This window comes from Aricia agestis, chromosome 8 (genome assembly GCF_905147365.1).
Source record: "Aricia agestis chromosome 8, ilAriAges1.1, whole genome shotgun sequence".
Taxonomy (NCBI): Eukaryota; Metazoa; Arthropoda; class Insecta; order Lepidoptera; family Lycaenidae; genus Aricia; species Aricia agestis.
This window is the reverse complement of record NC_056413.1, coordinates 4,486,049-4,512,394: the sequence shown is the minus strand read 5'-3', so window position 1 is coordinate 4,512,394 and position 26,346 is coordinate 4,486,049. Positions and strand designations below refer to the sequence as shown.

At 36.7% G+C, this 26,346-nt stretch overlaps 1 protein-coding gene across 1 annotated transcript; it reads left to right on the top strand.

Annotated features, from left to right (window-relative positions):
- Nucleotides 1-1,170: 1,170 nt before the first annotated feature.
- On the top strand, nucleotides 1,171-17,460 carry LOC121729743 (replication factor C subunit 1). Its single transcript, XM_042118356.1, has 18 exons — nucleotides 1,171-1,306; nucleotides 2,243-2,341; nucleotides 2,442-3,144; nucleotides 3,230-3,339; nucleotides 3,918-4,046; nucleotides 4,293-4,788; nucleotides 5,089-5,203; nucleotides 6,444-6,571; nucleotides 6,925-7,071; nucleotides 7,387-7,470; nucleotides 8,194-8,342; nucleotides 11,302-11,475; nucleotides 11,855-12,006; nucleotides 12,460-12,568; nucleotides 13,262-13,407; nucleotides 14,987-15,200; nucleotides 15,764-15,943; nucleotides 17,388-17,460. Exons 1-18 carry the CDS (start codon nucleotides 1,304-1,306, stop codon nucleotides 17,451-17,453), a joined length of 3,204 nt encoding a protein of 1,067 aa, XP_041974290.1. The 5' UTR covers nucleotides 1,171-1,303; the 3' UTR covers nucleotides 17,454-17,460.
- Nucleotides 17,461-26,346: the final 8,886 nt, after the last annotated feature.

The window sequence follows — 26,346 nt, the reverse complement described above, 5'->3', positions numbered from 1 at the left end:
AAGAACTCTTTGAGGGCCAATGAAAGATTTAATGATATAATTAATACACAATTTAAAGATCATCATTATATCTTTACAGATGCTTCTAAAAGTAATATTAATGGCCATGTTGGTGTAGGTGTATTCCATTCCCAGTACAATATTGTCCAAAAAATTAAACTCCCTCCCGAATGTACCGTATTCTCTGGAGAATGCTTAGGGATCTTAAAAGCTTTAGAATATATTTTATTAGCCAAACTTAAAAAATCTATAATTTTTACAGACTCTCTAAGTTCTATTCAAGCTCTTAACAAGAATCCATTTAAAATTAAACAACAACATCCTGTTATATTCGATATAAGACAGTTATTAACAGATGTTACCAAGAAAGGTACTTCAGTTTCATTTGCTTGGATCCCTAGTCATTGTGGAATAGAAGGAAACGTTAGAGCGGATTCTCTTGCCAATGATGCACTAACGTGTGGTGACTTAAATCCATACAAAATTTACTACCCTGATTTATTAACTTTACCCAAAATTCATTTAGAGACGTCATGGAAATCGTCATTTGATCAAAGTCATAAACAAAAAGGAGCACATTTCTATAGTATTCAATCCGAAATTGTATCAAAACCATGGTTTTATAGTATGAATTTCAATAGAAAATGTAGTAGTATTATATCACGATTAAGACTTGGCCACACTTGCTCGCCAGACCATCTTGCTAGACTTAATATAATTAACAATCCTTCTTGTGCCTGTGGTGCTGAGGTTGGGGATGTCAACCATATATTCTTTTCTTGTCCTCTTTACAACCGTTCCCATTTCCTTGATTCATTGTTAAAGAATAAAATTCCTTTTCCTACTTCAGTTATTTGCTTATTGCATTCTAGAAAATATATTATATATCAAATATTAGCTGATTTTATATTACATAATAATATTGAGATTTGATATTTCTATATTTAATTATAAGTATTCTTTTGTAAATATATATTTTTTCCTGATCCTGTCCTGAATTCCTTTTTCCAAATTCCTCGTTTTTCGTAATAATTTAATTTTTTACATTGTTTTTCCCGTTCGTCATTGGCAATGTACTATGTGCATGCCATTAAAAAAAAAAAAAAAAAAAAAAAAAAATTGTGATTGACACTTGACATTAATTGTTACTTTGACAGCTTCAATTTCAAAATAAAATTAAGTTCCTGTTCCTGAGATTTACCTTTGATTTTCCTTTGCTTTGAAACGTTGAAGATATAAGATAATAATAAACACTAAAATGTCCCGCTAATTTCAAGACAACAGTACTGGCTATAACGTGCAAATGGTATGTTTTCTTTTCATCAAAGAAACGGTACTTCCCGCGCAGTAGCGCATTCGTTGCGTACTTGGCGTAAATGTTTGTTTTTGAGTCCCCTCTACGGTCTACCAAAGAGAATGTCATATACTACGCGGTCTACCTGTTAGATCTTAATGGACTATCATAAAATGCGTCTACACCAGGGGTTCCCAAACTTTTGTCCACTGCCCACTTTGAGAACAAATTATGTTTAAGTGCCCCCCGTTTTTTCAATTTAAAATGCATCCAGATGAAATAAATCACCCCCAAAGCCTCTACACAACGGCCCCATTTTTTTCCCTTTAGACATTCAGCGCCCACAAGTATCGCCCACTTTAGGAAAGACTGGTCTACACCATGCAAATCCCATTAAGGGCAATCTGTGGAGTATGGCTAATACATATAATATGAAGAAATGACCATTTGCAAGTTCATTTCCTTATAAATCTATCCCTGTGCAATGTAATTGTTACGTTGTGCATTGACCAAATTATGTCTGTCCATCCATCTTTGACATTTCATTCTGTGATTACCTATGCATTTGAGTGCGAAAATATTAATTTTACCATGGATGATTAATATTATATTTATATGTCAGTAGCAGCTGGGTGCAACAATTAAATTCATTGTGCATCCATATTCATTCTACAGTAGACACAACAGATGCTGATCATCTACTACTAGTACTAGTACTATAGTACAGACTATCATGGCCCAACACTTGAGGCCAAATAGTACTATGAATAATAAAATCAGAAGAATAATGAGTAATTAAAAAATGGTTTTACAAAACAATATTATAATATTGAACAGAAATGTGTAAAAAAACTACTGGCAATTGCTAATTTGATAGTACATAACTATTAGTGTAAATTACGAGATTACAATTTGTCTCAGTATCTATTTATTATATTACAATTTTAGGATATAAGAAATTACTTTACATCTAAAAAAGAAAAGAAAGTTAAAGATGAAGATAGTGATGTTATTCCAGAGTCACCTCAAGTAACAGTCAAAGAAAAGGTAAATACTAAATAATATTTTGTTACTATAGTTGTAAGTACAATGTCCTAATGCCTACAATAACAAAGCTAAATTTATTTTCTACTGTATGTTATTTCAGAAAAAACTATCACGGAAAAGGAGACAAATCTCAGATGATTCAGATGAAGAATCCAAACAGAAAAATAAAAATTCAAAGTCAAGCGCTAAAAACAAATCCCCACCTACATCTACGCTTAAAGAAGTAAAAGCCTGTGATATTTTTTCTACATCAATTAAAAGAACAGAGCCAATAGTTAAGAAGGCTAAGAAAAAAACTGAAATTGGTCTCCACTCTGATGATGAATTTGAACAGAGTCTGTTAGAAATAGATGAAGTTGAAGAGATTGAAAAATGTAAATTATCCAATAATTTAAATAAAGAAACAGACCATAAATCTTCAGAGAAAAGTCCAAGCAAAGCAAAGAAAACAAATCATGATTACAGTAAACATATACCAGATAAGAAAGTTAATGGTGAGAAGCAAACAAAAACACATCCAGAGAAGAAAGTAAATGGTGATAAAGAAATTAAGCCAGAAATCTCAGATAAGATAGATGAACATATAGAAGAAATAGACAAGAAAGGAAAGAAAAGAAAGGCAGAAGAAGATGATGGCAATGATCATGAAAACAGTATATCAATAAAAGTTGAAACAAAAAAAGATTTTAGAGAATTTCTTGAAAATGATGATTCATTAGTTGTGTATGATGAAGATGATAAAAATCATGAAAGTGAACCAAAACGAAAGAAACCAAAAGTTAATAAAAGTCTTAATGAATCTGGTAATATACATTAACAAAAATCCATTCTATATTTTTATAGTTCTTGCTTTTATATTAAATCTAATAAACTTATTTAAAATTTCAGTGTTGTCAGATGAAGAGAAACATGAAAGAAAAAGATATTCTGCGGCGTTATATCAAAAGTATTTAAATAGAACAGGTCCCAAAAACTTAGGAGCTAAAGAAATTCCTAAAGTACTTTTCCTTTTATAATTTATTATACAGCATGACTGGTGAGACATGATCAATACTTAAGAAGAGTACTCGGTACTCGATTCTCGTTATAATTATGAGGTACCTAATTTTTGACCCCCTGTAAATAAATGAATCATGGACACTTAGTAAATTACTATACGGCTGGCGCGGCGGCGTGCACCCCGCGCCTGCGCGCGGTGTCCATGCGTTGGGTAAATAATTATATATTTAACTAAAAGCTACATTTACTCAATGATCAATTCATATTATTTATTTATATATTTTTTTTCAGCTAATATAATAGCCAAACATTACGTCTTTGAGTATTGAACATGTCTCACCAGTCATGCTGTATAATGTACAGGGCCTCTATCATGAGCTCTTAAATCCATTCACTTTACGTCCTTATACAGTAAGTATAAGGACGTAAAGTGAATGGATTTAAGAGCTCATGAATCATGATAGAGGCCCTGTTGTAGATTCTATTGACTGGGTTTTAGTGGTAGATAGAAGTGTTTTTGTTATTTGAAGACATGGAAAATTTGTTGCTTTATATTTACAAAATTTAATAATTTTAGGGTGCACCAAACTGCCTGAAAGATTATGTGTTTCTTCTCACCGGTGTGCTAGACTCATTTGAAAGAGATGATGTAGTTGCAGCCATCTCTGAGTATGGAGGTGTAGTCAAAAATGGTATCAGTAAAAAGGTAGGGCATATTTAGTTTAAAATGGTTAAAATATTGACTTTGATGATTCATTATTGTTACATTTGGTTAATACTTAATAAGTATTTACTTTTATATGTAAAATGTGCCCTATGTAATAATGCAAATACTACCCTAGTATTATGTTAAATTATAATATATTTTGGTTAATAGTTTTTTTTTGTAAAGAGTAACAATCATCCATAATTATAAACTTTTTCAAAATAGAAATGTAACTATTAATTTTAGATAACACATGTCATAGCTGGTGAAGACGCTGGTCCAGCTAAAGTCGCTAAAGCGCAGGACTTAGGAATCAAAATACTCAATGAAGATGAATTCTTACAACTGATTGCGGATTCAACAAAATCAAAAAGCAAATCTGATAAAAAAGACGAGAAAGGAAAAAATGAATCAAAATCAGATAAAAATAAAACTCTTAAGGATAAGAAAGAGGATACAAATCATAGACACGAATCGAGGTCATCTGAAAAGGATAAAAAATCTAAAGATAAAAAGGAAGATAGAAAGAGGGAATCAAAATCACATGAGAAAATTAAAAAGCATGCAGATGATAAATTAGAGAATGGTATAAATAGTGACATCAAAATTAATAATTGTATACCTGATTCTGATGCATTAAAAACAATTAAAGAAGAAAGAAAGTCTGTGTCACCTCAAAACGAAACCAAAGAAATCAAAGTTAGTGGCGATCAGAAAATTAAACAAGAAAGAATCGTTAAAGGTAACGCATATGACATACTTAGATGTTAATAAGTTTATTATTCATTTAATTTAAAAATGTTGACTTTCAAAGCTTTAAGTACTAATTCAGTCATTGACTTATCTCTTCTTGTATCTTTCTTTGCATGTAAAATATCCCTATTGTGTATTTATCTTAGTCCTGTGGGAAAGAGATAGAATATTTGTGCATGAATGAGAGAAACAACTAGCCGAAATCCACGCTATTTATGAATTTAAAGTATAAGGAGGTAGAGGGACATAATACAAGACAAGTAGACACTAACAAAAGCAATCTTTACAGGTGATATCAATGAGAAACTCAGTGTGACTCCGTCTCTGATGTGGGTAGACAAATACAAACCGCAGACTGTGAAGCAGATTATTGGACAACATGGAGATGCTAGTAATGTGAAAAAGTGAGTTTTATACAAGGTTTAACAAAACTAAAGTGATAATATTAGGGTGTGTATGAGTCCCTTATACATATAGAGAGTTCACTATGAAAGTAGCAGCGCTGAAATAACAATTTTCGCCGTGATTTATAGGGGCATAAGCCCCATCGCCATAAATTTTGCCATACATAAACTGTAAAAAAATTACTCATTTAGGCCTGTTACTTTCAAAGTGTACTATATATACAAGGTACACACCCTAAACTCTAAAGTATTATCACTTAGTTTTGTTACACCTATACATGCCTTTACAGTTTACACCAAAGAAATTCTTATATTATCTTCTCTATCTATAGTCCGTGTAATCCACGAAGACGCGCCCCAATATTCCTCCTAATCGTTTATGGTATTATTACGGACCTACGACATATAGTGAAATCTAGCGTCAAACCAGCGACACTTATCGAGTGAACACAGACAACATGAATCCCCTACGCAAACGAAACACAGCGCAAGCGCTGTTTCACGCCGGTTTTCTGTGAGAACGTGGTATTTCTCCGGTCGAGCCGGCCCATTCGTGCCGAAGCGTGGCTCTCCCACATATAAATTCCACACTTGTTTACATGTTTACGCAAATCGGGTAAGGAACTTTCTGGAACTCGTCTCGCCCATATAAATAGCCGCAAGTAGACGGGCCAGAATTCAGTTCGATACGAGCTATCATCAAGGCGACTTCGAAATGAGAAACAAGTGATCAAAAAGTGATTCTAGTGGAACCTACGACTTGGCTACGACCTAGGACAGTGATAGTGCTAAGTGTTGGACTTAGTGCTTTGTGTGACCTAGTGTTAGTGAATAAAGTCTTCAAGAGAGTCAGCAGGTCCTTCTCTCCAAATCCTTACTGCGCTCACAAACAAAAAGTGTCCTTACTTTTGTCCAGAAGACTTACTCCCAACATACTGCGCTCCATTGCTCTTTGACAAACCCTGAGTTGGGACTTTTGCAAATCGGTCAATGACCATGTTTGCGCACCGTAGGTTAGGAGTTAGGACAGGCAGAATACACAATATGTCGACGAGTCTGCGCTTCAGGGGAATGTTACATGTTTATTTTGATGTCTTGATATTTTATTGCCTAGTTTCTGGGATTTTTTATCATGAGCTTATTTACTCACTAATTTTGATTGGTCTTCTAAAAATATTGATTTAACAATAAACTCTAGACCAGAAACTCCTAAACTAGATGTTAATCTCTTATTTTCTAGGCTCAGTAACTGGTTGACGAAGTGGTACACAAACAGAGAGGCTAAACTCCCTAAGCCCAGTCCCTGGGCGAAGAACGACGATGGAGGTTATTATAAGGCGGCTCTGCTATCTGGGCCACCCGGTGTGGGTAAGTAAAAATGTTTAATTTTTTTTTACGCATATTTAATTATATTTTATGGCACTATTACATATTTCGGCATTCTTAAATTTTAAGTGCATATTTGCATGCATATTATATATCGAATATCGATATTTTGATAGTGCTTAATATACTGCCTATTTGAAACAAAATTATTGAAATTGAAGATTAACAGATTTTAAAAAGTAAGGTTTTTACTGCCAAGTATGGTATTTGGAAATCTCAACTTCTTTCAAAACTCAATTTATCGGTCTTGTAACAAGAAAACAAAGAAATAAATAAACATATTTTTGATAACAACATTATGTTAATTATAAAGTAAAACGATTATTGTATTTCAGGTAAAACCACAACGGTGTCGCTAGTGTGCAAAGAGCTGGGTTTTGACACGGTTGAGTTCAATGCTTCCGACACAAGAAGCAAGACGTTGATAAGGGAACAAATTGGGCAGCTGCTTACTACCACGTCCCTGTCTGGGTATGCTAAAGGTAAAGTTTGGGAGCAACTGAGATGTTAGATCTGCTGATGACAAGTAATGGTCCATTGGTCAGACTCAATTGCAAAGATATTTTGTCAGGGTATATGATTTCCTAGGAATAATATCCTATAGATTACGAGATAATATTATGTATTTCTGAACTGTCTATAGTTCAGTAAAGGAAGTAAAAATGAACGCCCTTTCACTCGCACACATATACATGACTATTGAGAGTGGAAGCGAGATAGCGATATATAGTATATACGTGTGAGAGTTATAGGCGTATTGAAATTTCTTTGCGTCTTATGGTAGGTTCTTTTTTCAGGTGCAACTGGCAAAGGAGCTGTGTCAAAAAAGCATGTGCTAGTGATGGACGAAGTTGACGGTATGGCGGGCAATGAGGATAGAGGTGGGTGAAAATCTAAAAGCCAATATATTTCAAGACAAGATGACGCTCGCAACTCCTTTGTGCCAAAATTCGTTAAGGCGCGGGACCGTACATTTTTCTGGGATGAAAATTATCCTGTCTCCTTTCCCGAGATTCGAAGTATCTCCATACCAAATTTCAGCTAAATGGGTTCAACGGTTTGGGCGTGAAGATTAAGAAGTAACAGACAGACGTACACACTTTCGCATTTGCAATATTAGAATGGATTTACTTGAAAGTTTTATCTCCCAAAAATAGAGAAACGAAAATTTTTATGAAGCAATGTTAATAGAACTTTTGGCTAAAGTTAGGCTTATTTTCGCCAGCCGATGTAGAGTGTAAACTACACCTTAGCGTGTTTACACATGCGCCGCAGCAGCAGCGGCATCGCCACCGCGGCGGCGCCGCTGCATATAATTCATCCTTGTACATATTTCTATGGGCCCTTTCACACGACGCGGCGAGCGGTGCCGCAGTTTTCAACAAACATACGAGACTATTCGGACCCATGATCGCGCCGCAATGCGCGCGGCGGGGCCGCAGAACCTGCGGTAGAGACACCGTAGGTTCTGTGGCGCCGCGGCGGTGAAAAACGCTGCCGCTGCGGCGCCGTGTGTAAACAGTTAACAGCCTACAGTGAGTGTTTATTTACTGTGAAAAATGTTACAGAATACAGAGTACATTAAATATTATTTATTTCGTCAGGTGGTCTCCAAGAGCTGATATCTCTAATCAAGAGTTCCTCAGTACCGATTGTCTGCATGTGTAACGACAGGAACAGCGAGAAGATGAGGACGCTGGTCAACTACTGCTACGACCTGAGGTTTAGCAGACCGAGGGCTGATCAGATAAAGGTTATTCCCAAAGCGGTCCAGGTGAACCCTCAGAGGTCCACGCGAGACTAGACTATGTTGGCTCTGACAAAAAATGGAGGTCCCTAGTATTTGTAGGCGGGGGTCCATGTAAATTTATTTGGTTAGCAGTGAATAACTTTTATATAGGCTTGATTTCTCTTATTAGAAAGCATGCCAGGGATGGCGAACCCTGCCTTATCAACGTGCCACTTTTCTGAATAATCACTTAAGTGATGCCATAGACGTGCCATCAAATAATATTTTTCTTATTTAAAAATATAATGCCCCTAGCCTACCTTGGCGCTTTTGTAGAATAATCACTAAGTATAATAATTTTGTGGTCAGTAGCGTGCTCAAATTTTATGTCGCTTGCCATTGGTTCGCCATCCCTGGCATAGGTGGATAATTTGATGGAACTAAAACCATTGTAAAACCTATAACCCTTAGGGCTTGTTTCACCACTTCCTGATATGTGCCGGATAGGCTATCCACAACTTAACTTGACAGATAGAGTATGGAGCATCTGTCAAATAAGTGAAATAAGTTGTAGATATCTTAAGGAATTATTTATTATCAGGTGAAGCAGGCCCTCAATTATGATACGATAGAAAAGTAGTGCATATTAACATTATATAATTGTAGTGTTCATGAATAAGTTAAGTGTGAATTTAGGGCATTTACACGTTCGTTGCGTCTTAGGTCTTAGGGGGATATTAGATTATCATATATATTGGATCCGAGATCATTGAGTCAATGATATTGGATAATGTAATATAGACATATGATTCATTTCTTCCTTGATTAAAGATTTTTGACATTTGCTGAGAGATTGGATCCAATACCGTCATAGAAATAGGTGTTGCCAGTTATTTAATATAAAAAAGAGTTTTTAATTTATTGTTCGTTAATATGTTTCAAATAATGTAATGTAATTATTTTTCTAATTATATACTTGGATAATCTTGCTGAAATAACAACAAACAAGCCATATTAAAATGACGATGTCTTTTGACAAATCTAATTCTCTGAGATCTAGTAACCCTGACGTCAATACCTGTCAGCGTTAGCGCTCTCCATTGGCTATTGAAACCACATATGACGTAAATTGGATCAATGAAATATAATAATGTAATAAACAGATATGATCAAATGATCATATATATTGGATCCTATATATGATCATAGAAATGATCATATTTAAATGATAATGTAATACCCCCCTAACTAACACAGACAAGAGTTTCTTTCGAACTATCAAATCGAGGACAATATATTTTATAGCCTATGCCCTATCCATTTTGAAAATATTTTTTATCAGTAAAGGCCGGGATGCGTATTTACAAAGGCTATACCATTAGAGTGAAAGCGCGAACTGAACTGGCTTAGCTTTTGTTACACAAAAACTTGACAAAACCCTAATCTATTACAGTACAGAGAATGATCTAAATCGCCTAGGCATTGTTAGCTAAATTCTTTCTAACATTACAGCTACAAATGCTATTCAATTTGATACCGATATGGTAAATAACGTCATCGTTAGTTTTAAAAATATGTAGGTGGATATGATGGTGGACATGGAAATTGTTATTATTTTATTGTTAAATTACACGTTTCTATATGTACAAATAATAATAAAACTATAATATTTTTTCTACAGTAGTTAGGTACCTCTAATGTAAAATACAAAACGCAGTCTACAGTGTGTAACAAAAATAAGTGACGATCCCGAGCGTTACGAGTTTCCCCATACAAAAGTTTAAAAAAAATTTGGTCTTTCAGCGCTGCTACTTTCACAGTGAACTCTCTACAAGGAACACGTACACACCCCAAAGTATTATCACCTATTTTTGTTACACCCTGTATAATCATTTTGGTAAAGGTTTGGAAACCTACCCCAAGATTGATGGGGAGCGGAGGTGAGGGGAGAGTGGGGAGAAGGGGTAAACACCCCCCGTACCAAATCCACACTGACAAACCCCTCAGTTTTGGAGCTACTTTAAAATTTTACTTTGAAATTTTCGGAATTCTGAGGCGTGTTTTGTGACGGTCGCCGACGGTCGCCGGCTGCTGCCGCAGCACAGTAACAGTTCTAACCTAACCTAGTTTTGGACTTTCTGGATTGTGTTTGTTTTAGTTTTGGCGGGGGGCTGCGCCTCCCGAGCCCCCCTTTTATTTGATGACGGTCGCCGGCTGCTGCCGCTGCGCTCGCTCGGCTCTCTCTGTGTTGTGGTCTAAGTTCTAACCTAACCTAACCAACTTTTGGTCTTTCTGGATTGTGTTTGTGTTTGTTTTTGTTTTGGCGGGGGGCTGTGCCGCCCGAACCCCCCTTTCGGTTCGTAGGTGCGGAGGCACTCCCTAGTAAGTAAGTTACACATAAACACCAGAAAACAGATGACCTTATCGAACAAGATTACGAAAATTTCAATTGTAAATTTCTCCTAAATGGGGAGTTTCTCCTAAATTTCTGGGGCTGGAAGTGGCATGAGGAGGTTTTTCTAACCCAAAACATCCTTCCTCAACCCAAGTGAGCACCAAAATATTGGGGTAGGTTTCTGAATCTTAGCCATCATTTTTATCAAATTTACGATTAGCTTAGTATTTTTACAATTTAAACGTAGTAGGTAACCGTAACAGTCAGATAAACAAATATGACGGTGAGCCTCTACTCGACTAGGTTTAGTTCGTACGTAATGTTTGAAAATATATCGACAAAAGCTTATCTATTTGAGTGAATATGTATAATACAGTACTAGGTTTTGTCCATGCATTTTCTTTGAAAATATCAAGGCAAAAAGCTAATCCACTTGAGTCAATTTTTTTACTGAGATAGAATAGGTATTGTCGAGTAATATGCATAAACAAAAGCTCATCTATTAGAGTCTGGCTCGTGACTCAAATGGTATGGCCTTTGTAAATACGCGGCCGGGATTCTTGTTATTTAAATAATGTTAATGTCCAGGCGGCGATGATGTCCATCTGCTTCAAAGAGGGTGTGAAGGTGCCGGCTGACGTGATGACCTCGATCATAGCGGCTGCAGGCCAGGACGTGCGGCAGGTGCTACATCTACTGAGCATGTGGGCGGCCGACGCGCAGGGTACACACTCGAGTAAACCCACTAAGGATGTTAAGATGGTGAGTAGTGGTGACAAGGGCAGCACCAAGAGGGGGTTTTATCCTCCATAATATCGCCCCATTGTCATTTTATAAACCTACAAAGCATGTGGGGGCCGACGCGCGGGGTACACACTCGAGCAGTCCCACTAAGGATGTTAAGATGGCGAGTGATGGCCAGTACCGGCTTTAGCACTTCCGGCGCCCTGGGCGAGATTTCTTCGGTGCCCCGTCCGTAGCTTATATCGAAAAAATGTACCGTTTCCGCGCGATAAACGAATATTGGCGTTGGTTGGCATTGGCGCAAGTTGTGGGCGTCATCAAATTCACGGAAACACGATAGCAATACATTTGTTTTTCATTACCTTAAATAAAATAATAAATTAACAATTCTGTGCAGGGTCCATGGGAGGCGATACGCAAAGTTTTCTCCGCTGAGGAACACAAGACGATGAGTCTCAACGACAAGAGTGACCTGTTCTTCACGGACTACAGCATCATGCCGCTATTCGTGCAGGAGAACTACCTCAGTGCGGCGCCGGACTGTCGCAAGTGAGTTGTTTTGCTTATTAATTTGTTAAAATAAAAAAATAAAAATAAAAGTTAATTTTTTATTAGTTTTTTTAACGGTTTTTTTTATGAAATAAGGGGGCAAACGAGCAAACGGGTCACCTGATGGAAAGCAACTTTCGTCGCCCATGGACACTCGCAGCATCAGAAGAGCTGCAGGTGCGTTGCCGGCCGGTAAGAGGGAATAGGGTAATAGAGGAGGGTAGAGATGGGAAGGGAAGGGAAGGGAATAGGGGAGGGTAGGGAACGGAATAGGGTAGGGAATTGGGCCTCCGGTAAACTCACTCACTCGGCGAAACACAGCATAAGCGCTGTTTCACGCCGGTTTTCTGTGAGAACGTGGTATTTCTCCGGTCGAGCTGGCCCATTCGTGCCGAAGCATGGCTCTCCCACGTATAAACATAGGGTTTTTAAGTTAAAACTATATGTTATTAGGAACGAAGTGCTGGACCGCATCAGTAGAGCGGCGGACAGCATCAGCCTGGGAGACATCGTCGACGCCAGGATACGCAGCGGCCAGGCGTGGAGCCTTCTTCCCGTTCAGGTATGAAATAATGGATTAAAGAACGTGTGGCGATACCCACAATTAGCGCTACATTCCTGCATCGCGCTATCGAAGTTTTCTAAGTGCGTCGGTATATATACGGCAGCTGAAATTAATCGCTGGGCTCCGGCCTGACCGAGTAAACCATCTCGCTCCGTCGGTAGATCTTTGCGGCCTGCACGCATATCCCTAATCCCACAAACTAAAATAATAAATAAATCAAATAAAATGTTGTATAACAAAACATAAAATTTATATTATGATACTTCACACCCCGATGATTCTTGAAGCTTTATACTATATAAGACGTTGCCTGCATTTTTTTTAATTTCTTTACGCTTTGATAATTAGTAACCGGACATTTCCGTCACAATATATCCTGTAATCTTTTTGATTAAATGTTAAAACAAAAAGGAAACAGACAGACACACAATCTCGCATTTATAGTGTTGGTATGAAGTCAATACACTAAGTCAGGTCGGCGAAGAAACTTACAAGCGGTAACGATTTTAGCACTGCCAGCGTACAAGCTACGTAGGTAGAGCTAATAAAAAGCCTACGGTGCCCCTTTTTGTCTGCCCTTCTTTTATTCGGTGCCCTGGGCGGTCGCCTAGCGTCCCCCCTCCCCCTCCACTAAAGCCGCTACTGCTTACTATTTACCCATTGAAAACCTAAAAATTTTTTTACAAACAGGCCATGTACTCGTCCGTGATCCCGGGCCATCACTGCAGCGGGCGCATGTGCGGCCAGATACAGTTCCCGGGCTGGCTGGGGCGCAACTCTCGTGCTAACAAGCTGAAACGCCTCGCTCAGGAGATACACGCGCACACTAGGCTCAGGTATGTGCCTTACGTGTACGTGTGTATGAGTTTACGTGCGTGCGTGCTTACGTACGTACTCACGATTCAAATCAAATTATTTGTCTGTATACGCGCTTGCGTAATTAATTTAAATACTAGCGACTTCTCCACTATTTAATGAATATTATTATACCTATAACCTTCCTCTTGAATCACTCTATCTATTAAAGAAAACCGCATCAAAATCCGTTGCGTAGTTTTAAAGATTAAAGGAAACAAGGGACATGAGGGAAAAAAAGCGACTTTGTTTTATAATATGTATATATTTTGTACCTAACTAGATGACGCACGCAACGGAGCCAAAATTCGTTTATCGCACGGGACCCATACATTTTTTCGGGATAAAAGTATCTTTAATATGCTCGGCAGTTCCGTAAATAGGGCGTTGCCACCGGTGCCCAGGCCACAGTCACAGGGCGGGCGCAAAAATGGCCAGACCAGCCAAGCCTATACGTAGCATTGCTCTGGGTACCTATAATATCTTTTAAAAAAAACAAGGGTTTAGTTATAGAAGCTCGCACAGGGCGTAAAAAGGCTATTTACGGCATTGCTCGGGACAGTGTATCTCCATGCCGAATTTCAGCAAAATCGGTTCAGAGGTTTGGGTGTGAAGATGTAGACAAAAAGACAGACACACACAATATTGGTTTGGGTATGGATGTATTATGTAATAAACATAATATTGCCTAATTTCGAAACCAATCTACCTAACACCTAACTATAGTGCGCGCGGAACTAGTTGGCCGCGCCTTAGGTAGGGACAGGGGTGAGGGGGCTCGCTGCTCGCAACGCACATGAGATTAGACAGCGACCACCAATCTCGAGATATCGTGAACAATAATTATTCAATTTGTGATTAAAGACAATTAATCAGTTTAAATTAAAGACAATTGATTAGATTGACATCGGCTTTCCGTTTTTTAAAAAACGTATGCACTTTAAATATTATTTCCTTAGATTGTCTTTTAATCGGCGTCAACACCCCCGCCCCCCGCCTCTCCGTCCCACCGCTTAAGGCGCGGCCAGCTAGTTCCGCGCGCAGTATAATGCGGGGTTTACACCATAGTAAAAGGAGGGGAAGTAAGTTATCTTCATACAAAGGCACCGCGCGCGGCTTGTATGTGTGCGCCATAGTATCAATGCGTCGCCACGTACGGCACACAACAAAATCTCGGCGGTACCAGCCTAGTAAAACTGGTAAAACTGGCCGAGATTTTGTTGTGTGCCGTACGTGGCGACGCATTGATACTATGGCGCACATATACAAGCCGCGCGCGGTGCCTTAGTATGAAGATAACTTACTTCCCCTCCTTTTACTATGTTTACACGGGTGACTATAGCCGCACGATGTACGCCGCACGGCGAGAATCGCCTGTCTAAATGGCAATACGCCGCATGCCGATTGCCGTGTTAGTGCCGACGTTTCGATTTTCGCCGTGCGGCTATAGTCACCCGTGTAAAAGGGCCCTAACCTACTATAGTCTATAGGTACCTACCTACCAACCACTACGAACATACAAAATTACCAAATGTCATTTCATTAATGTATTTATTTTAGTACAACGGGCTCCAAATCTTCAATATACCTGGACTATTCGACGCATCTTCGCGATGCAGTGGTCAACCCCCTGATAAAAGACCGGAATGACGGGATTGACCAGGCTCTGAATGTGCTGGAGTCGTACCGACTTGTTCGAGAGGATTTGGATTCGCTCACCGAGCTCTCACTTTGGCCTGGACAACGGAATCCGATGCTACTCATAGATTCTAAGGTATTAAAAAAATATATTTTTTATTGTCATTATAAGGATTGGAAGAAATGCTAATAGTTCACATAATTTTGCATGATGAAAATTAAGTTACTATAATTATTATCTTTACTTATATCAGAAAAGGCAACTGATGTACCTGGCTCACTATTATATTACAATAATAGTAAGCGGCTTACTAGTTACTATTATATTACTATAATTATAGTAAGCTGTTCATCAGCTGCTGTCCTATTCAATTACCAAAGCGACTGCGAAGCGGGACTCGGGAGTGTCTGCAACGCGGGACGTTCGCGTCGGCACTCGGCAGAGCGGGAATAATCTACGGTTTGCACCGTGTGCACAGCCCCGCACACCAGTTTCGCGTTGCAGACGCTCCGGTCCCGCAGTACTGACGCGCAGGTTTTGCCGAAGCGTAAAGAGTCACTCACACCGGGCAATGGGCATATAACTTGGAAGTCAAAAGTTAGTGTTATGCATATAACAGCATCCTTAGCATTGGATAATCTCAATATTAAGAGGCTTTACACTGTTTGTATGAGTTTAATAAATGTTTTTATTTCAAGGTTAAGGCAGCGATGACTCGAACATATAATAAAAGAGCAGCTCCACTTCCATACCTGCCACAGGCTATCAAAAAGGGCCGGACCCAAGAATCCCAAGAGTCCCAAGATGGGACAGAAGATTATGAGGAGGAAGAGGATGATAATGATGACATGGATCCAGAAAAAGATGTTCTTATTAAGGTGAGTAGGACTAAATAATCCATTTTGTCTTTTCCTGAAATATTAAAAAAACCAAATGATAAAAAGATTGTCATCACATAGTCTATTGTTTTTAGAAATAAAACCAATAGTGTTTTTGCCCAATTTTTTGCCTTCTGCAGAAACACATTACTAGACCATATAAAATGGCATGAGTTTTTCCAAATTGCCTCCTTTTTTAAGAGCATTTCTCAAAAAAAGTGTACTTGCTATATAAATCTTTGTCCCACATTTTAAAATATGTTTTTCTATAAATAAAATAGACCATTACCCGTTTCTATTAAATTGTATACGTAGTAAGTTAAATAAATTTAGTAAAAAACATTTACAAATTAGAATTATATTAATAAATTATTAGACTATAAAAATATTTTGAAAATCCGTCTAATCTAGTCATATGAAAAGTGAAGTGTCCCAATTTCATACCTTCCTAAACAATTGATTGTATTTGTAAGGCCTTGCGGAAATTTTTGAAACAACTTATGTATTTATTTAGGGCTGCAAGACCGTAAATCATTTAAAAAGAATATTTGGTCGTATTAAACCAAATTTATTTAATAAATAATGTTTTTATTGTATCGCGGAAAAAGTTTCTCTTTGAAATTCCTTTTTTGTGACCATATTTTTTTAAATTTTGGAGTCTATTTTGGTATAAATATGTTTTAGTATAGTGGCAAAATTGTTAAGCTCGATATCCATTTATTAACCAAAGGATCGTAAAGAAACAAAGAAATGATACTCTTAAATATAACAGATTTTTTTAATTGTACTACTATGTAGACTAGGTTTAAGAAATCCTATTTTGTTACCAGAATTATATTTTGGTTACTGTCCCATAAAAGCGGGCGCATATTTCTTTGATTTTTTAAATATTTTATTAGAATATTATTATATTTTTGTGATGAAGACAAAAATAAATACTTCGTTTTTGCATTATATATGTATAAAAAAATTATACAAGATAAAACAGACTCAATATTGTAAAGATGAGAAAGAGTTGTGGCCGAATAGTAACGTAAAGGAAACATTACTGCCTATATTTTAAGATTTTACTGTTAAAAAAGGACAGATATTTTAAAAACAAATTAAATATTGTTTTATTAACCCATTTAACCAAATAAAATTTCTAATAACACAATTCAACATTGAACTTACGTAATGTAGTAAAGGTAACAAAATAGGAAATTTTCTGCACCTCGGGTTTGTTTTAATAGAATTTGCTATTTATTAACATTTTATATCTGAAAACAACCCCTATTCCAAATTTTGTAGACATTTACCCATATCTTTAAATTAAAAAATCGGTTATATTAATTAAACATTTTTATTTTATCATATTTTCTAAAAAATGGTACAAATTTTTTGAGACACGCTCTTAAATTATAAATTATAAGATCTAACTTATGACTTTTTTTTTCTTTTTTAGAAAAAGAAGAAGGAAACAGAAAAGCCAGCCAAGGCTAAAGCTTCGACATCAAAAAAGAAGAAATAATCATGCACTTAATAGTAAACAAAAAGATACAATTCATTATTAAGTAAGACCCTTCATTATCATCACATTCCAAATGAAAATGTTTTTAAAAACAATACCACCGAATCAAGAAGCTGCTAATTTAAAATATAATTTACTTACCTATGATATACTCAAAATACTTACCTTAGAATGAGTAGTACCCATCTGTGTTATGTGCCTAACGGCCGTTCCCAATATTTGATCTATCTCTGGTTTTGCCATACTAGAGATAGGAATAGCTCACATTAGACATTAGAGCCATATATTTTATGTCAATTGTGAGCTATTCCTATCTCTAGTAGGGCAAAACCAGAGATAGATCAAATATTGGGAACGGCCATAAGTGGATAACCAATTGTAACTAATAAAATAACGACATACACATTTGCGAAACCAAGTAATTAATACTAGGAAATATTTTTTACTTTCAGGCACCCCGAAATCATGCAGTCTGCTAATAACAATCAGTACAAATTCGTCTCTTATAATATTATGTAGTATTTGGTTGTGATTCCATAAATAAAACCTTAAAAATATACTCAGTTTACACAAAATATTCTTATTTTCTCTCTAGATTAATATAAGAAATAAATTAACTCCTACTCACTTCAAAGCAGCAAAGCATGTTATTATTTTTTAATACAATATAATCTTGTTAGGTTTGTCTTTATACAGTGTGTTAGTGTGAACACATTATCCTTGAAACCATTTAATGAGCCCGTCAAAATGAATACTCAACTTTTTCTATGAGAACAATACTGGGAACTAAAAAAAAATGCTGTCTTCATACCCATATGGATGCCCGGATCGGCAATTTGTATGTGTATGAAGACTGATTTTCTTTAGTTCCCAGCATTGTTCTCATAGAAAAAGTTGTTCATTTTGATGGGCTCATTTGATAGTTTCAACGATAATGGTGTTTACACTAACATCTTGTATAGGGAGACAAAAGACAAAAACCAGACATATAATATAATATACCTTTATTACATAACCACAACTATACTGTTTTAAACACTAAATTCAACTAATCTTTGCGGATGTACTTCACTCTAGGGTCATCAGGCCTCATGATGGTAAAAACTTGCTTGTACCTCCTGTTATCTCCGTCGTTTTTGATATACTTATAACATCCAGCAACGCCTAATCCGATACCAACAAGAGCCAGCCCGGTTGCGGCAAAGATTTCTGGAATCTCGTTCCAACCTTGTTGTAATAATTGTTTGAATGAGCGCCTCACCACAGGGAAAGAAGACATTTTACTGTCCGCTTTTATTAGTAATTCTTTTAGAATTAACTAGGTACATGAAACGAGCCTTTGTGCAAAATTATTTTGACAGGTTAGATATTTTTTGACATTGACATTTGACAGTTAAAATTTTTTTTATGTTTCATTTGTCACTGGCAACAAAAGGATATCCATAATCCTTAGATCGTCTGCCTCATAAGTCAATACAATGCCTGGAGTCTGGAAACTCTGGATAGCCTGCTGCCTGACCCTTATCAACCTGGAATCAGGATTCGAAAGCTAAAGTGGCTGGCGCCTAGCAGCTAGCTGGCAGGCTTTCCACTGGCGCAGGAGGCTTGCTACGTCGCCTCACAAAGACCAGCGTTGAAAAGAAATAAGGTTTGATTTGTCAATATACCTAACTTCAAACGAGAATAAAAGCAAACAAAAAAACAAATTACAATTTACAATACTTACCGTAAAACGTGAATTATAATGCCTATGCCGAGTGAAATTGGTCATCAAGTGCGCTTCCAAAAGTCGTTCATCGGACTTTTCAAGAAAGCTTGGTGGCACATCCCAGAAATAATGGCTTCTTCTATGCTTGCTTTAGTAGGCATTGGCTTGGGTATCGCAGGATGTAGAAATTATATAAAAAATGATGGAGATAACCGAGAATACAAAAGAGTGTTTATAATCATGCGACCCGATGATCCAAGAACATCGCATGTACGAAATCCAGTGTGCACTAAATATTAAACAGAATTTCTGTGATAGAAATAAAGTATTGTTGTTGTTGATGAATATTGCTTTCATTCATTTTTGTTTACCGACTACCGAGTAGTGAGTACTGTAAATTAAAATATTAGCTCGGAGAATAAGTCGTGGCTAAGGTTCAGAAACCTACCCCAATTTTTTGGTGCTCACATGGGTTGAGGAAGGATGTTTTGACTTTTATACAATAATTATTAGTACTTAATAATTATATATGGGAATAAAAATAACGATCACCAAAAATACATTGTGTAAGCTTTATGTTTAGTTTATGTAATAATTTACGTTAAACCTTAATAATATATTTGATTATCTCGGTATCAATAAATATTTCGTGATTACAGGATGTTAAATGTAATGGTAGATGTTTTGATTTCCGGGAGATTGATTCTAGTGATACATACATCCGGTCGGGGAAAATGAAGGCAGATGCCGTTGACGTACGGAAAAGATGGCAGATACGTAGTATCTCTTCTTAGTCTGTGGATGGCAGGCTAAATTCAATCTTCAAGAAACATTAAAGTCTTAAATGCATGATTATGGAATATTAAGAGCATTTTGTACGTAACATGGAATAATAAAGAGTTTAAAACATAAGTATTGAAGTCTTTGATAATATCTTCAGAAGTGGATAATGGATCCAATTCGGCGCCCTCAGTATTTTAATAATATAACAATAATTATTAATATTGTTTGTCGAGTTAGTGTGTTTTAAGTACAATTAATTTGATTGGTAATATAACTTTTCAATTGTTGATAATGATTCATAAAAATTTAGGTGAAGATCACGGACATAAAAATGGTGAAGATATTAAATAGTAAATATTATATGCCCCATTTTCGTTGTTGGTAAAACAGTACAGATTGTATTACATATATCCATAAACCTATAATGCTAATTAAGTCTATGCTTTCAACGGATAAAACATGGATAAAATGGATAAAACCAATGAGTTTCGAAAATACTAGAGTAGCAATGTCTTACAAAATATTCTCAGAAATGCGTAACCACTTTTTTGTTCAAAAGACAATGTCAAGTCATATATTCGTTATGTCATTATGTATGTGAGATATGCCTGCAGGCATCTTCGAAGTGGCAACGCGTTGCTACCGTAAACTTCCAATCTAGTTACGTTAGTAACATAGAATATCATTGGATAAAACAGTATGTTGATAAAACAGTTCAAATGATTTCGAATATTTTGTTTTTTTTAATGCAGCGGTTGTGCATGCACTGGCACACTCATAGTAGGTACCTACTTAATATGATGTAAAGCGTTATAGGAAAATGTCTTAACACAATTTTAATAATTAAAAAAAAAACAAACTAGTACTTACTTTCAAAAGTTAAAATAGATTTTTCCTCTTCTTTGGAAAATACATAGATACCTACGTAATTTATATTAACTTTTGCGCTGCAGAAAAATCAATCAGTATAAATAAAGATTTAAATAATATAATTAAAAAGATAAGTTTTAATATTATATTCATGTTTTAAATAAGACAAAAGTTATGAAAGCACAATGATATTTAATATAAAAATGAATTAATATTCTGATTGACTGTCCTATTATTATTAATTAATGTAATGTTTTCAATAAAGTTAAATAACTAGTTACAGTTGTAATTGCCTAAAAAACACAGACAAGGCATACTTAATAATTATGACAACAAGTCTCCTATTAAACTTATCTATATTTTTTAATTTAACTTGGAAAAATCCTTGATGCAGCGATGAGCATATAATTATTGGAATAAAACTTTTGTACTTATTTAAAAATTCAAATCATGTCTACATTTTTTTTACGTGTACATCCATTGCTTTAAAAAAAAAAATAAAAGGCAATATTATGATCTAACACAAACAATTGCAAGTTTCAGATTGACCGTAATTCATGATGAGCCTGGTTGCAACTTGGCGAGCGATCGAGAAGTACAAGTGTGGCGACTGGTGATGCATGTTCCGTGGAAACGGGGTCAATGTGATTTTCGCTACATGAACCTCGAGGCAGCTAGGAGCGTGAGCCTCACCGGAGAATGAAGATCTTTATGTACACCCATCCCTGATGACGAGGAGCTTGAGTAACGTCTCAGGGATAAATTGATGAGAGATACGAGACGTAGAAGTAGAGTTTCGGACGGTGAGCTGGAGCGACGGCCGATCTCTACGACTACATACACGAGACGTCATATGAATCGAACGATGAGCTTGAGCGACGGTCGATGAATATGACGTCATGACACGAACGATGAGCTTAAGTGACGTTTGATGAATGAGATGACATGACACGTACGATGATAATAAGTGATGTTTGATGAATGAGATGACACGACACGAATCATGAGCTTGAGTGACGTTTGATGAATGAGATGACATGACACGAGCCATGACTTGAGTGACGTTTGATGAATGAGATGACATGACACGAGCCATGACTTGAGTGACGTTTGATGAATGAGATGACATGACACGAGCCATGACTTGAGTGACGTTTGATGAATGAGATGACATGACACGAACCATGACTTGAGTGATGTTTGATGAATGAGATGACATGACACGAACCATGAGCTTGAATGACTTTTGATGAATGAGATGACATGACACGAACCATGAGCTCGAGTGACGTTTGATAAATAAGATGACATGACACGGACCATGAGCTTGAGTGACGTTTGATTAATGAGATGACATGACACGAGCCATGAGCTTGAGCTACGTTTGATGAATGAGACGACATAATACGACAGAAACAAAGAACAACGTTTTAGTAGAAGTCGAGTGTCGGACGGTGAGCTGGAGCGACGGCCGATCTCGACGACTACCCACTCGAGACGTCACGGGCCACGGCAGAAACGAGGAGCTGGAGCAACGTTTTAGTAGGAGTCGAGCTTCGGACGATGAGCTGGAGCGACGGCCGATCTCGACGACTACCTGCCTGTGAGCTTGAGTAACGTAATAACGTTCAACAAATGATTATCGCGATGAATCACGGCTGAGACGATACGAAGATAGAAACCGCGAGTTAACGAAGTGACGGAGGTTCTACCCAGCTAACATGAACATCGAATCGCCGACCGACCGATCATCGAGCTTCTGATTTGATTAATCTGGAAATGAATGATGGATATCGATGACGATGGAAGAAAAGGAAAATTTAAAATAACTATGTACATCGTTTCTAATTCACTTTCATTGAGAAATAAATAATATAGCTAGGAACGAGGTCGTTCCACTTGTCAGATGGCCGAGCTGTAAGCTTTATGTTTAGTTTATGTAATAATTTACGTTAAACCTTAATAATATGTTTGATTATCTCGGTATCAATAAATATTTCGTGATTAGAGGATGTTAAATGTAATGGTAGATGTTTTGATTTCCGGGAGATTGATTCTAGTGATACAATTGTATAGAATACATCCGGTCGGGAAAAATGAAGGCAGATGCCGTTGACGTACGGAAAAGATGGCAGGCTAAAATCAATCTTCAAGAAACATTAAAGTCTTAAATGCATGATTATGGAATATTAAGAGCATTTTGTACGTAACATGGAATAATAAAGAGTTTAAAACATAAGTATTGAAGTCTTTGATAATAATTGATACCCAATAGTTTGCCAAAAAGCAATACTTGACAGCAATAATTAAGATATACTATACAAAACTAAGTGATAATACTTTAGGATGTGTATGTGTTCCTGTATAGGATGTGTGAGTTTACTGTAAAAGTAGCAGCGCTGAATGAGCAAAATTTTCTTCACTATGGACAAGCGCCCCAGTGTAACGAGTTTTTCCATACAAAAGTGAAAAACAATTTGGTCTTTCAGCGCTGCTACTTTCACAGTAAACTCTATGTAAGGAACACATACACACCCTAAAGTATTATCACTTAGATTTATGTATATTATAGCCATCGAATAAATGATTAAAATTAATTATACTTATATATATAATTGGAATCTCGGCTCCAACGATTTTCATGAAATTTAGTATATAGGGGGTTTCGGGGGCGATAAATCGATCTAGCTAGGAATCATTTCCAGAAAATATCATTTTCATCGAATACCGAGCTTTGCTCGGTATTCGATGAAAATGGCCATATAGATCTACATAATATATTAAATTTACAATGTATTTAAAGTATTTTTTTTAATAAGTATTAATGCCGTATTGGTTAAAATCGCTTCGAAAATTAGTCATTATTTGTCGTTAAAAGAAAATGACAAAAAACTGTTATTGTGGGATATCCATAAGAGATGTCTATCTCTTATGGATATCCCACAATAACAGTTTTTTGTCATTTTTCGGCGTATATACCAATGTGGATTTTTCTGTAGACCTTTTGAATGTGTACAATACTTGGTACATTATTTTGATAAATCTCGTAGGGGAATCTCTCAGCCTGCGTTTGCAATGTAAGTGGTTTTTTTTTAATTATTTACGACATCACATTAGAAACCCCAACAGTATTTCTCCACTATTGGAATGTTATTATACTTATAAACCTTCGTCTTGAATCACTCTATCTATTAAAGAAAACAGCATCAATATCCGTTGTGTAGTTTTAAATATTATAGGGAACAAAGGGACATGAGGTAAAAAACTTTGTTTTAAGTATAATATTTAGTGATAGTCTAAAATTACAATAGAACAATCAGAGAAATTAACCCAACCGACAGATCACAATTAACCATCAATTAACATTGAATTGACATGATCCGACTACTTGACGTTGGTCTGTCAACTACCAAGGAATCAATTTCCTCGATGGTACTTACTAGCTATTTCACGACTGTTGTTCAAATTGTAATCGCACACCAATTATTAAGGCCTACCACGCACCACGATTTTAATTTTTGCGACACGATTTCAAAATCGCGCTGTAAAAAATCGCAGAGAGTACGGTGCACAGATTACTAGTATATATGGTACGGTGCGCGCACTGCGATAAATAAATAGTGATCTTTGCTCACTTTCACCATGGATTTCGTACAAGTTGCTTGTCTTTATTTACTACTTCGGAGGATCAGAAGAAAAAAAAAATTCGTCAATAATGGACTCATCCTTTTAAGCTAATTACTCACATAAGTACGGTTTTGCTCGATAGTTTTACTCCAAATCGAGTAATAGTTTAACTGTGTGGACCGCAAAACTCACAGCTCGAAGGCTCGCATCGAGCCGGTTTGATGGAATTAAATATATCGATTTAGGCGCTTAGCATACGACGGGGCGGGGCGGGCCGATCAATAGCACAAATGGAATCCTATATTAACAATGCACACGGCGGGCAAAAAGACCGCACCGCATGTGCCCGGCGGGCACTGGCGGTGCATGTCTGCGGCTGCCCGCCGTGGATCACACAAACCAGTTTACATGCAGTAACGCAGACGGCGTGTGCTTTATATACACGGCGCGGGCAGCCGCAGACATCGACGGGCGTACGCGGCCAAATTGACCGGCCCGCCCCGCCCCGTCGTCTGTAAAGCGCCTTAGAGTAAAACTATCGAGCAATGCTGAATGTGTGGACGAAAGCCCGAGCCGCAGGTTTTGCTCGACGTTATTAGCTCGATCGAGCAAAACAGTATCTGAGTACTAAGCATTACAGCGGATAGAATTATCAAAGGTTTCTTTTATCAGAAATACCATGAACTTCGGATGTATCCCAGTGGTTTATATTATAGAGTTTAATATAAACCACTACGATGTTTATTGTTCGACAGATGATAATAGGCTTGATGACTATTTTTTTTTCTTATTGGTAATTGAAAGACCCTTAAAAATAGAAACATCGCTGAAAGAATGACTCTGATAGCTTAAAAATTCACCAAGATATGACAATTCAAACATCTCATAAAATAGACCTGCCCGAAACGCTCCATACAAAGTGCTACGAAAGACTGACGTCACTCTTCCGTAGTTTGTACGCATCGAGAGAGAACTTTGTTCGATAGGTATATTAAATAGGGTAGTATTTAATCGAGTGACTGTAAATTAGGTACAGTTTTAAGTGTCAAAATTACTAAAGGCGAATGCCCAAAAATGTATGAACCAAAAACCCGTAATCGATTGAAACCATTTATATGTGGCATAGTAGACTACTTATACTGTATCCCAAATACAATGTCGTTTTTGGATTAAACAATCACCGAGTACTTTAAAATCGAGCGATCGTAACTAATTGACTTTTCTTATAGGAATCTATATGATATTCAGGACGACGCGATGCTACAAACGATAGTGTGGCGATAAGTAAGTACGTAGTAAAAACATTTATAATACAGATGTACAGTGTTGTTATTATGTATTTATGAATTTAATGTACATTTGATGTTTAAATATTTATCACTTTTATATCTGACAGTATAGAATGTTAGTTTGGTATAGAAAATAATCTGTATACAATATGTAAGGTGCATTGGGGTAACTTCGGAAGAAAAAAAAATGGGGATATTCCGAAAATGGCAAATAATTACCAAACAGAAAGTAATTTTGAGCTCTGGCTACATTAACCGAGACGCCAATTTAATCACCTCCCCCACTTCCTTTCCCTCGAGCCGTCAGCCGGCAGTGTATGTGCGCTAAGTTCATTTTTTCGCGCCAAGTGCAATTTTATGATTTTTTTGAGATTATCGAAATTACCCCGTATTGTTTTACACAGAAATTAGGTAATACTTACAGATTATTTTCTATACCAAACTAACATTCTATACTGTCAGATATAAAAGTGATAAATATTTAAACATCAAATGTACATCAAGTTCATAAATACATAATAACAACACTGTACATCTGTATTATAAGTAAATGTTTTTACTACGTACTTATCGCCACACTATCGTTTGTAGCATCGCGTCGTCCTGAATATCATAA

Bases quoted from the DNA above. Each gene is read 5' to 3' on its own strand.
- LOC121729743 (XM_042118356.1), top strand. The intron at 5,204-6,443 runs GTGAGTTTTATA...CTTATTTTCTAG, and splicing joins GATGCTAGTAATGTGAAAAA to GCTCAGTAACTGGTTGACGA. The intron at 15,201-15,763 runs GTATTAAAAAAA...TTTTATTTCAAG, and splicing joins TGCTACTCATAGATTCTAAG to GTTAAGGCAGCGATGACTCG.